General features: G+C 44.5%; 1 protein-coding gene across 15 annotated transcripts in view; it reads left to right on the forward strand.

Moving 5' to 3' along the window:
- The window catches only part of DOCK9 (dedicator of cytokinesis 9), a 275,356-nt gene that overhangs the window by 198,907 nt on the left and 62,813 nt on the right, over positions 1–13,636 (forward strand). For 6 of the 15 annotated variants that reach the window (XM_027776290.1, XM_027776293.1, XM_027776296.1 and 3 more), the window contains 3 exons: positions 778–844; positions 3,109–3,156; positions 6,288–6,331. In XM_027776290.1, coding sequence (XP_027632091.1) covers positions 778–844; positions 3,109–3,156; positions 6,288–6,331 — 159 coding nt within the window. Of the gene's footprint in view, positions 1–777; positions 845–3,108; positions 3,157–5,613; positions 5,751–6,287; positions 6,332–13,636 lie in introns of all 15 variants that reach the window. The other 9 variants (XM_027776287.1, XM_027776288.1, XM_027776265.1 and 6 more) reach the window with 2 other exon arrangements.

The raw sequence follows: 13,636 nt of genomic DNA on the forward strand, positions 1-13,636 counted from the left end.
CTTCCGATATTTCCTAACCTCAGTGTAAAAATAAGAATATAGACATGTTTACCTAAAACTAGGGCACTTTGTGTAGTGCTAAACAGTTAAGGATTCATACAGAGATTGCAGTGGGCATACATCTGATACAGTTAGTTTACCTTCGAGCATCTGTCCTGTAGATGTAGTTCGATGTGCACGCAAAGGCCCATGTACAAAGGATGTTCATCAGAGCATAATTATAGCAAAAGGTCAGGGAAAAAAATTGCAGTGTTTATCAGTAGGTTAGGCCCCTTGTGATACATCCACAGAGAGGAAGATCATGCTGCTTGGAAAAGTTGGCGACAACTCCGAGCTATGTTGTTTCGTTGAAACTCAAAGGGCAAAACTGTGTGTGTAGTATGCAAAAATTTTCATCAAATTCCCTGTTCAAGGGGCATCCTGTAGTAGAAAATGAGAAAGCCCAATTTTTGATTATATGCTCACCGGGGTTTGTAGAATTCTCTATTTAAGAGCTCATTATATATAAGCTAAATAAACATTGTATTGTACTATAGTGCTAGATGATGTTTGGGGAAATTGAAGTTGGAGTGGTCAGAGTTAAAGTAGCCCCTTTAAATCCTATAAGCCTGTCGTGTATGTTATCCAGTGTAGACTAGCCATTGTGGTTTACCACTGTAACGGCGCAGGGGAAGGTTGGAAGCCCACACTCCAAGGTATCTTCCCATTGTCCTAACAAGTGATTTTTATAATGCACCCAATATATCTTGTGATTCTGACCAAGTCTTTATTTTCTAGATGCTTTGTTCACGTATTGGAACAAGGCTTCAACGTCTGAACTTATGGATTTTTTTACAATATCTGAGTGAGTAGTTTTGTTCTTGCTCATTGCCACTCGTGTTTACCTGGGTAATTAAGAAGTGTGGATAATACTCTATTTTTTGGGGGGTTTTTTTGGCTTTTTTTTTTAAGAGAGATTTTTGCTATAGGGTGTGTGTGCTCACCAGAGAGACAGAGAGAGAGAAACAAAAATCAAGAAATCACACCCTCGTCCCCAGAATTGGACAAGTGGGGATGGTCATGCCGCGGTCCTTTCTCCATTCTCTTCTCTTGGGTTTTGGGCACATGCGCACAGTGTGAGTTTTAAGCTGCTGGATCCGGGACTCTAACCAAGGTCCACGAGAGGGAGTCTTAACAACGTGACCATTACACTATCTGTTTCATAGATGATGTCCCGATTTACTCCTCAAGCTCTTTCCCCTGAACCTGGTCCCAACATCTGATTTCAAGACTATGATCTTGTGAACAGTGGCCAGCCTTAAATTATTGTGGATATGTGGTTGTTATAGATGAGAATTAACTGCTTAAATATGTAAGTCACTTTAATAAAATAGCACAAGATTTATTAGCTGCATTGAATAGATGCATATTTTCTAAATTGAATCTAATTTCGCCAAATGCAGAAACTCAGAAAAAAAAATGCTTTAACTTAAAAATGCATGATAAGGTACCAGCAGGTGGCATAGGGCTTAAGGTGCTGAATTGTCACATGGCTGACAATAGTTCAAGGCCTAGACCCGGTGGCTTGAAACTCATGCCTGGTACATATACGTGTGTGCTCAGAATCCCAAGAAGAGAATAGGGGAGAAGGGATTGTAGTGTGGCCACCCCCTGGGGGGTTAGTTCTCCATTCTCTCTCTCTGCCTCTCTTTGTCTCTCCAGTGAGTACACACATCCTATAGCAAAAATCTCTCCCCCCAAAAAGTGAAATTGTACACAATATCTGTATTATCCCATTGTATATCTTAAATGTTATGTTCTTTATTTCCTTTCATTTTTTCACTTTCAGAAACATGAATCCATATATAACCCCTTATCCAAACCTGCTGAAACCAGATGATTTTCCAAAAATCAAAATTGTTGGGACCAGCAGTTAGCGTAATGGCTATGTGGCTGGACTCCCACGTAGTAGACCGCGGTTCACGTCCCGGACTCAATGGCTTAAAACTCACGCTGGGCGAGTGTGCGTGTGTGCCTAAGATCCCAAGAGGAGAACGGAGGAGAAGGGATTGTGGCATGGCCATCCCCCCTAGGGGGTGATTTCTTGCTTTCTGTCTCTCTGTCTCTCTCTCTCTCTCTGTCTGGTGAGCACATGTGCTCTATAGCAAAAACCTCTCAAAAAAAATCAAAATTGTTTTTATTTCTGAAAAAGTATATGTAAATTATGTACCATAATAAGCCATGCTGGTTCAGGCAGGCTCCCTTATTCAAACTCATTAGTTCTGCAGTAAATAAATTTCCATAGCACTGTTATTCATCACAAAACTGGGTAAAATATAACTATAAATAGCTTTATGTTCAGATCAATTTGCAGTGCCAAATGTATTTGCCCAAATTTAAATGGAAATGTAGTTTTCAAGGCTTTGCGCATTTTGGAATTACAGGTATGAGACGGTGGACCCTGCTCTCCAGGAAGGGCTCGCTTCATAGGTCATGATCAGTCTCTCCCTCTGCTGAGTCGCAGGAGAGCGATCATGTAGTGAAATGGGATCCATCACCTGAGGGACTCACTAAAAGGTAGTTTTAACTACCTTTTCTTAAATATTTGTCTTTTAAAAAATTAATGTGGATATATTGAGTCATCAGAAAAGTCATGATGCATTTTTGCATAGAAAACCCATGTCATGACTTTTCTGATGACCCAATATATTTAAAACACACACACACACACACACACACACACTTGAACAGATAGACAGATAGGGGATCAGTCTCTACACTTGAGCTGGAATAGAGTTTCTTCCATAGATTCAAATGAGGATGAAGAAGCAAATCCGAACTGTATAATAGGTTTCCAGCGTGGTTTCCAAGGCACACTGCCTTGGAGTAAGTCTCCCAGCCTGAACTCAATAGACGAGTTTATTGGCTGTGGGCATTGGTCCCATGTTGTCCCCACCAGCTACCATAGAGGCGACAGCCTCCCAGTACAGGGCTCCATTACAGGCTAATAGTTTTCTCCGAAAACTGTGAGTAAGGACTAGTGATAGACCTCAGTGCTTACCGAGCGTGTTCTTGTAAGGGGTAAGTAAAACAGCATGTGGGCGTTAACGTTCTCTGTCTCATCCACAGAGTCTGCCTGCACCAGTTCCAGTACATGGGGAAGCGATACATAGCCAGGTACCGTGCCCTTTCGTTTGAATGAGTCATTCCAGTACTGCTTGGAGCTGAATGTGTCGGGATGGTTGTCGAGTGATTGGCATGTGGGAGTCACAGAGCAGCCATGATGACGGTTGGTGGCCTTTGGATTGCCACCACGGGGTCTGGTCGCACCTGTCGTCTGCAGCCCTGCAGTCCTTCTGTCTTATTTTGTCTCATGCACGTGTCCTGGAGAGATTTTCTTCAGTGGCCTGTTGTTCCACTTTTTTTTTTTAATCTCCTCTTTCTCCCCCCGCACCCCCCGTTGTCCTTCGTGCGTTTTCTCCTTTGATTTCTCTTCCTCTGTTTCACCTCCCGTGGTCTTCTATAACAACTCTACTCCCAACTACAGGGACACTCATTTCTCATCTAATCACTCTCCTTTTTCAATGAAAAGTTTGCAGTCTACATTTTGTGGACTTCAATAATCTAAAATGGATTTGGAGCCTTTTCTCCTCTTATTATGACTAATCCGTAAGTGTCCCATGTTTTCAAGTGACCAGAACTCTCTATCGAGTGTCACACTGCCCACTGCCCTGTCCTGGGCCACACTCCCCTGAGTTGAGGAGCGCTTCCAGAAACTCGTGGATTACGTGTGGCTGTTTGCTCAAGCACACCTTTCATTGCTCCGTCCTCTCTCCTGCCTGCCCTGCAACCTTTAGTACGTCTGCGTTTGGGCTGTCTGTGTTGTGACCCATCCCGTGGGAGTGTGTCTATGGGGTCTCTGTCTAAGTACCACATTTTTCTACTGTCGCTATTTTTTAACAGTTTAATTATGAGTAAACTTATATTAATGTTTTAAGAAATGCTGTTAAGATCTAGTTGTAATCGAGATTTGTTTCACGTAGCTGTACTTCTGTTTTAAAGCAGTGAAACAGTACAGAGAGTTTCAGTGAACTTACTAGTTGAGTGTGAAGATTTTATTTTTGTGTTAATGTTGTTCTCTTTTGGGGATATTTGAGAACTTTCCAGAATTCCATTTTATGTTAAGAATTACGTTTTATGTGCCCTTCTTTTAAGAAGGAAGTCTTGAGAAAATATTTTGCATTTTTCTCTTCCTAATATTTTCTATTTTTAATTGAAATGTGATAGCACTGACAGTTCACTAACCTTAACTGCTATTTTTTATCACAACAGTAATTTCTGTGTTTGCGATTCTGAGTACCAAATGCAAGTATGTACAGGGCGTTCTTATCCCAGTAATATCTCCCACCTTGACTTATTCCCTCTGTCCCCTGAAAATGAGAAAATGCTATATAATTTGGAACCGAAATGCATTGCCCTGAGGGAGCTTCACACCCTTTGCTGTCACGTACCTCACGAGATGGCATTTCATTCGATAAATGCCTCAGAGCTTAAAATGGTGGATGTGGGACGCTGAAGATCTCTATCCCAATGAAATATTTTAGCATTGGGTTTTGTGAAATTGGTTGACTTCCTTTTTTCCGCGGATATAAATGTAACTTTTGGAGGAAGATCTGCTGACCCCACGGACACCCTGTAGATACTTGCATAGAAAGTTGTGGACCGTGCTGAGAGTGGATGGGCGGAGGAAGCGGGAGTGGACGTGGTGTCCCTGTTTCACGCGCTGTGGAGAGATGCCTGCTTTCCACGGACATGGCCATGGTCTCTGCTGCATGTGGAACGACCCCAAACTAGGATGTGAACCTTGTCAGTGTCTGCCCGCCACGGGGGCCCGGTGTCTGAACACTGCCTTCTCGTTGTCCCTTTGAAATCACCAGCCGCATGCCGCCGAGGAGAGTCTGTGCATGTCCCTGTTCCCCTGCACACAGTAACACCGTGAGGGCATGGTTGGCTCTGGGACGGGGACAGGGCTCATTCCAGTGGGCTCATTTCATCTTCTCTGGTGATGGTGCTCAGGAGGACGTTAGCCGTTTATTGCTAACCCAGATCACTTTTCTATTTTCTCTACTTGACTGCTGACAAGTTAACAAAGTGTGTGGCTCTTCTCCTTCCTGCTTGGGTAAGAACAAAGGTGCTAAGACTGCCTCATAGAATCCCTTCCCACTGCATGTTTGTTCTCTGTTTCTTCCAAGGCATTTTTCAATTTTAAAAAAATCATAAATGCAGTTTTGCTCTTTCAGAACATAAGTAAAGAGATGAGTGACGTTTTGACAGTTGTCAGAACACTAATCTTTACTGCCGCATTGGAGTGATGCTCACTTTTTAAAAGTCACTCTCTAAAGATTTTCTAAAAGCGAAGAGGCCTCTGCTTTGGCTTGTTTGGCTTCTGCGTGGCCCGGAGCTTTGCTGTGAGCTGTGAGAGCTGCCCGTCTGTGTCTCCGGCTGCTCCGCCGCGCCCGGTCAGCGCGTGGTCTGTCTCCTTCGTGCCGTGTCCTGGCTTCACTAACGCTCCCCGTCTCGCTGCGGTGTAACACGTCTAACTTTTGCTTCTATCCCATTTCACTCATGTTGCAGGAACCAGGAGGGGTTGGGACCCATAGTTCATGATCGAAAATCTCAGACCTTGCCTGTTTCCCGTAACAGAACAGGAATGATGCATGCCAGATTGCAGCAGCTGGGCAGCCTGGATAACTCTCTCACTTTTAACCACAGTAAGTCCCATGGCATACCATCGTAACAGCCAGCCAACTCACGTGCCGTCTCAGAGGGGAGAGCCCCGGGCCACACCAATGCACTTCACCAACTTGATTTTTCTTCCAGCTCCAAGCAAGTAGGACGGAGAGCTCAGGGCACGGTTCCCTTCCTAGGAGGAGAGTCCTCAACCTCCGGGAGTGACACAATGTGGAGCACGGTCAACTACGGCACCAAACCTCCGAGGGCTAGGCCCCCGGCCCCTTCCCCAGACGAAATTCGGCAGGCTCAGTAACCAAACATTCTCAGCCTTTCAAACGCGATCCTGTCGTCAACTTCTGGTTGATTTTCCCCTGCACCTCCCAGAAACCTCTGGGATAGATTCCTTTCTCCCCTCCTGATCCCGTGCGTGTAATTGATCAAGCATCCACATTCTGACATTCCGGTTCCGAGTGTGTGTTAAGCCCACACTGCTGTGAAAACATAAAGCCCGTGAATCGATTTGTGAGGGTGTGGAAAAGCATCCAGTAACAAAGTGACTTTTTCTGTGTTTTCAGTGTGAGAAAGATATCAAGTGTGCTTGGGATTTCTGTAGACAATGGTAAGATTTAATCAGGTCAAAGTCTGCTTACGAGGCCGCTTCACTTGCAAACCAAGACCTCTTGTTCATCTCGCCTTCCTAACTTTGGGGCTTTCTAACGTCACAGTAGAGATTCTGTCAAAACATGGGAGCATGTTTTCAGTCTGCTTTCATCAGTCACCAGAGGGGATGAGGCATCATGTGCTGTTCTAGGATTTGAGGTGTTTCATCTTCTTAAGAGTTTCTCAAGCTGCAAACCTAACCGATACCAACCTTGCAGCACATAGAAAATTAATGTGACCATTTATAATCATCCCATTTCTGTTAGTGTTGTGTTCTCCGAAGTGTCCCACCTCCTCTTAAAGCATGGCATAGCTAGTTATCGTTTTATCCAACCACTTGTTCTCATCTCAGCTGTCTATAATACATGGTTATTAATACCACCCCATCATTTCTAATCTTAAGAATGCCACTCATTGTGATGTTTATATCTCTTTGGATGCAGGCTAAGAGTAAAGACAGTGTCCCTGACGCCTTACAGTGATAATAGTTCAATGGAAGATGACCGCGAGATCAAAACCCAGCAGGCTCCCAGTCCTCTACCCTTCAGGGGTGAATGTCATGGGTTGTTCTCTCCATCAAATCCTGGCTAAATTTAAATCAATATGATGTTGGTCTACACACTGCATCACAGCGCTGCTTCTGAGTTCAACACTGAGCTGTCAGATGCACATTAAGGACGCATTAAGGCTTTAGTGCTTGGTCTTTCAACCTCTTGTCTGGTCAGGGCTGTCCCTGTTTCTGCAGACAAGGGTTTGAAACAAATCTGGGAACTTTTGTTATTTTCGGTTTTCATTTCTTCTTTAGCAACAGATATTCAGTCCCCAGTGATAGGCAAAGCCTCCTGGACTCCCTTCGCCTGGTTAGTTTATGTAACACAGAGACTACCTTGCTATCAGTTGAAATACATCAGTTGAACACAGTTTCGACTTTGAAGCACTCTTTAAAAACTCATAAGCAGACCAAGGCCCCACCTCCAAAGAAAACCATTTAGGAAACACAGAAAACAAACAGAAGTAAGACGAATGGCCAGGACGTGAATAATCACCGTGATCTGCCGGGCGAGGTGGCAGCTCCTCCGCGGCGAGTGCATGTTTGCCTCGGTGGCTTAAATCGGAGAACGGCAGCTGGTCGTGTGCTGCTGCCAAAGCCCTGTTGCTACCGCGGTTGATTTCCTCTCTTCCTGTTACCCACAGAGAACCCAGCCTCCTCCCTCCCTTCTCTTTCACCCTCTCGTTTTTGCTGTTGTCGGTTTTCAGCGGCACAGTGCCCTCAGTCACATGTTCTGGTGCTGCCAGCAGGCAGTATGCAGCTAGTCCTGTAGCTTCTCCCACGTGTCTGCAATTCCTGCTCCTCCCAGCTCGCCTCTGTGTCTCCAGAGCATCTTCTCCAGGAGCTCAGTCCTTGTTTCCCGCTCAAGTCCGGAGTATGCTTTTGGGTGGCTTCATTCTTCCCCTCCACCAGCTCTCTGAGCTCCAAATCATCATCTCAGCCAAAACCACAGAGAGAAAGGAGTGTATTCTGTGTGTGCATATGTATGAACATGTTAACTTGTGCATGTATGTATACATGCATGTTCACTTAGGGCTGCCCTTAGGTATGTTATGGGAACTGTGTGGTATATGTCTCTTTAAAAATCCCTATTTTACTGGGACCAGCAGTTGGCGTAATGGCTATGTCGCTGGACTCCCATGTAGTCAGTTGCGGGTCAAGTCCTGGATCTGGTGGCTTAAACTCACACTCAGTGTGTGTGTATGCATGCCCAAGATCCCGAGAGGACAGCGGAGGAGAAGGGATTGTGGTGTGGCCCTCCCCCCGGGGGATGATTTCTCGCTTTCTGTCTCTATGTCTCTCTCTGTCTTTCTGGCAAGTGCACGTGCCCTATAGCAAAAACTCTAAAAAAAATAAAAATTCCTATTTGACAACGAATACAATACCTTTTGTTGGGCCAACCAATATACCACACACTCACTGTCAGAGAGACTAAAATAATTTTGTTTCAGAAAAGAATAAAAATAGAAAGAGTCCCCAGACATCTGTTGAACCTAAGCTAGACCAGCAGGAGGCAGCAGAGGACCACAACAAAGTTCATCCTGGTTTGGTGGAGCCCTGAGGCACCAGCTCCATGCTGTCCCTGTCACCCGTCCATAGTGGGACTGGGGAAGGACACCACATGTGTGTATGTGTAACTAGCAGGGTCTTTGTGATGCTCTTACATTTTGATGGGTAATAATACAGATAATGCACATGAGAAACCCCACTGTGGCCAAATAGGCTTCACTTTTTGAAAAACACTCTTCAAGGGCATGTTTGCCATTTGGGTCATTGTCCAGGTATGTGAAAAGTAAACCTTCAGAACATTTAGACTCTGACCTGCTTAGCATAACTTGCCCTCATGTAACCATAGAAGAGATTCTTGTCGAAAAGACAAATTAAGAATGATAGCTACATGTAGAATATGTTAAATAAATCACAGTAGGGGGAAATTGAGAGTGATAGCTCCATATAAAATATTAGTATTAAACTAGCTTATGAGGGGAAAACTTCACAAAGCATATTTGTATTTAAGTGACACATTTGCAAAAAAATACCTAAGATAGCACTTTGTATTTACTTTGATGTTATGTGATGTTCTCGACACATATTACATTCATTTGAATGATAATTTATATTTCTCACTAGTATGATACGGCGTTAAAGCCAGCCAAGATGTCGGGGCATATAAAGAAAATCTGCATTTCATGTAATTCAGTGTAATAGGTAGTTTAAAATCACCTGATAAGGGGGTCAGCCAACAGGTGGCAGAGTGTTTAAGGCATTGGACTCTCACATGACCGACTACAGTTCAAGTCCCAGATCCGATGGCTTGAAACTCATGCCGGGCCTGTGTGCGTGTGCCCAACATCCCAGGAGGAGGATTAAAGAGAAGGGAATTACAGTGAACTACATACACTCCCCCAATGTCTCACTTTCCTTGTCACTGTCTTTGTCTCTCTGTGAGCACATAAGACCTATGGCAAAAACCTTAGAGAAAAACACCGCCTGTTGCGGTGCAGAGAATTGCGTTTCAGACAGGTCGGTATGGGAAAGACTTTCTGCGTTCCCATCCCTGATGGGTGCGGAGCTGCCTGTAAAGCTCCGGTGGGCACTTATAGCTGGAGGTGTGAAGACAGACTGGACGAGGCCCCGCTGGGATACTGTCCAGGCCACCGCAGCACTGGACGAGGGGTTGGAAAACACGGCTCATGAGCCCCATTTAACTCTGGAATTCTTTGCTATCTGTGAAACACAAGTAGGAAAACGAAATGAGATCAGTAAATTCTTTTACATAATATCGAATTCATATAAAAATGAAGAAGGAGTTGATCTCTGAATGAAAGTTGATATTTTTTAAGTTGTTAAGCATGCATAGTATATCTTTAAAATTGGGTAAAATATACTTGGATGCGTGAAAGGTGTAGACTCAGATGGTAAATGAAATGTTTCCTTATAAACCCACGTATCCTGACTCCGAGTGAGGCACTGCTCCTTGATTCTGAGACACGTTTTTGCACATTTGCTGGCATTTTTGAAATTAGGGTGTGTTTGATGTCTGACACTATAATCTAGTAATCAGTCGTTGATGCTTCTTGCAGTTGATGGGGATGCAGGACTGGGAAAGCCTGGCAGAGCAGCCCTTTAAAGGCAGGCATTCTTAGTGTCCTCAGAGAAGACTTTAAAATGTGTGGAATGCACAAGCCAAGTATGTTTTCCCAGTTTTTGGCCAGTATTTCATAGCAGGTACGATCTTCAGACACAGCTAGACATGAGGTTGTGGTGTTCTCCATGATACCCACCTCCGAACGTGCAAACTCTTCCACAGTAAAAATGGGGTAGGGATGAACAGTACATCGTGTAGCCGTTGATCGGTTTGACACCTCGCGTAAATATTTGCAGTTAGCAAAGTTGTACACCGTGAGTTAAGATAGCTAGGAGACTAGGTCTTCTAATATAAGGCAAATTCTTTTAGCAAGAAGATAGATGCCTTGTCATTCACTGAGTGTGTGTATTTTCTCATAAATCTTAATATTTGTCTGGATTTATATTGTGAGCCAGAGGAAAAAAAGTAAAAAGAATTTTGATTTCATAAAGGCTGAAGGCAGCTGTCAAAATGGAAGCACCTCCTGTGATGATGTCTCTGACTGACTGACCTCTGACATCTGCATCACCTCTGGCGTAGTGTCAGTGGAGCAGGAGGACAGGCTTACAGAGGTAGAGAGTCAGCATTGTTGAGTTGAGCTCCTCCTGCAATGCAAATGTGTAAACCAGAGTAAGGTTAATGAAATCCAAATAGAACAGATAACCTAAGGGGGAGCTTCTCATCCTTGGCCCCTGAGTGTTTAAAGGATTCAGAGGCTTTAGATTAAGACTTTTGTTGGAGTAAGAACAGAATGAACATTATGTAAATTTGAGCAGGGCCACCTAACTATTCCTGGAGGAGGCCCTGCTGTCCCTGACCCAAAGTGGTAGGATGAAATCCATGCTGGTGTGCCGAGGCACCACTGCCCCCTAGTGGAAATCAGTGGGTCTCACACTGCGCTCCCTGCTTAGCCCAGGTCAGAATCAGATGTAGTTTAAAATCACCTGATAAGGGGGTCAGCCAACAGGTGGCAGAGTGTTTAAGGCATTGGACTCTCACATGACCGACTACAGTTCAAGTCCCAGATCCGATGGCTTGAAACTCATGCCGGGCCTGTGTGCGTGTGCCCAACATCCCAGGAGGAGGATTAAAGAGAAGGGAATTACAGTGAACTACATACACTCCCCCAATGTCTCACTTTCCTTGTCACTGTCTTTGTCTCTCTGTGAGCACATAAGACCTATGGCAAAAACCTTAGAGAAAAACACCGCCTGTTGCGGTGCAGAGAATTGCGTTTCAGACAGGTCGGTATGGGAAAGACTTTCTGCGTTCCCATCCCTGATGTGTGCGGAGCTGCCTGTAAAGCTCCTGTGGGCACTTATAGCTGGAGGTGTGAAGACAGACTGGACGAGGCCCCGCTGGGATACTGTCCAGGCCACCGCAGCACTGGACGAGGGGTTGGAAAACACGGCTCATGAGCCCCATTTAACTCTGGAATTCTTTGCTATCTGTGAAACACAAGTAGGAAAACGAAATGAGATCAGTAAATTCTTTTACATAATATCGAATTCATATAAAAATGAAGAAGGAGTTGATCTCTGAATGAAAGTTGATATTTTTTAAGTTGTTAAGCATGCATAGTATATCTTTAAAATTGGGTAAAATATACTTGGATGCGTGAAAGGTGTAGACTCAGATGGTAAATGAAATGTTTCCTTATAAACCCACGTATCCTGACTCCGAGTGAGGCACTGCTCCTTGATTCTGAGACACGTTTTTGCACATTTGCTGGCATTTTTGAAATTAGGGTGTGTTTGATGTCTGACACTATAATCTAGTAATCAGTCGTTGATGCTTCTTGCAGTTGATGGGGATGCAGGACTGGGAAAGCCTGGCAGAGCAGCCCTTTAAAGGCAGGCATTCTTAGTGTCCTCAGAGAAGACTTTAAAATGTGTGGAATGCACAAGCCAAGTATGTTTTCCCAGTTTTTGGCCAGTATTTCATAGCAGGTACGATCTTCAGACACAGCTAGACATGAGGTTGTGGTGTTCTCCATGATACCCACCTCCGAACGTGCAAACTCTTCCACAGTAAAAATGGGGTAGGGATGAACAGTACATCGTGTAGCCGTTGATCGGTTTGACACCTCGCGTAAATATTTGCAGTTAGCAAAGTTGTACACCGTGAGTTAAGATAGCTAGGAGACTAGGTCTTCTAATATAAGGCAAATTCTTTTAGCAAGAAGATAGATGCCTTGTCATTCACTGAGTGTGTGTATTTTCTCATAAATCTTAATATTTGTCTGGATTTATATTGTGAGCCAGAGGAAAAAAAGTAAAAAGAATTTTGATTTCATAAAGGCTGAAGGCAGCTGTCAAAATGGAAGCACCTCCTGTGATGATGTCTCTGACTGACTGACCTCTGACATCTGCATCACCTCTGGCGTAGTGTCAGTGGAGCAGGAGGACAGGCTTACAGAGGTAGAGAGTCAGCATTGTTGAGTTGAGCTCCTCCTGCAATGCAAATGTGTAAACCAGAGTAAGGTTAATGAAATCCAAATAGAACAGATAACCTAAGGGGGAGCTTCTCATCCTTGGCCCCTGAGTGTTTAAAGGATTCAGAGGCTTTAGATTAAGACTTTTGTTGGAGTAAGAACAGAATGAACATTATGTAAATTTGAGCAGGGCCACCTAACTATTCCTGGAGGAGGCCCTGCTGTCCCTGACCCAAAGTGGTAGGATGAAATCCATGCTGGTGTGCCGAGGCACCACTGCCCCCTAGTGGAAATCAGTGGGTCTCACACTGCGCTCCCTGCTTAGCCCAGGTCAGAATCAGATTAATCTGCTTTCAAAAATGTCTGTCTGGCGAGCACACGTGCCCTATAGCAAAAACCTCTCCAAAAAAAATAAAAGTTGCTGCCCCTTATTTTAACAGATGTGTCTATCTCTTGAAACCCCTTCTTGGGTTTATGGCTCAGTTTCATTTTCTCACGTTGGTCTCTAACATGGTGACTGCTGATTGTGTATTCCCTCGTGCATAGCTTTGTTCCAGGCCTTGAGACACATGGTCCTCAGTCTCCATGTCTGGGACAGCCTCTCTGTGCTGCCGTTTATTCTCAGGGATTTTAAAAAATAACACTAGCCCTGGGACCAGCAGTTGGCATAATGGCTATGTCGCTGGACTCCCATGCAATCGACCGCTGTTTGAGTCCCGGACGCGGTGGCTTAAACTCATGCCGGGCACGTGTGCGTGCATGCCCAAGATCCTGAGAGGAGAATGGAGGAGAAGGGATTGCGGTGTGGCCATCCCCTGGGGGGTGATTTCTCACTTTCTGTTTCTGTTTCTCTCTATCTTTCCAGTGAGCACATGTGCCCTACAGCAAAAAGCTCTTCAAAAATAAATAAATAAAAATAACACTTGCCCTGAAATTCCACTGATTTTTAAAGAAGAAACAGTTAGGAAAAAGCAAAAGATAACAAATTTTCCCAAAAGAACCATTTCTTTTCCTGGGACTAGCAGTTAGCATAATGGCTATGTCGCTGGACTCCCATGTGGCCGACTGCGGTTCAAGTCCCAGACCCGGTGGCTTAAACTCACGCCGGGCACATGTGCATGCGTGCCCAAGATCCTGAGAGGAGAACGGAGGA

The sequence above is a fragment of the Tupaia chinensis genome, unplaced genomic scaffold (genome assembly GCF_000334495.1).
Source record: "Tupaia chinensis unplaced genomic scaffold, TupChi_1.0 Scaffold000057_1, whole genome shotgun sequence".
Classification (NCBI taxonomy): Eukaryota; Metazoa; Chordata; class Mammalia; order Scandentia; family Tupaiidae; genus Tupaia; species Tupaia belangeri.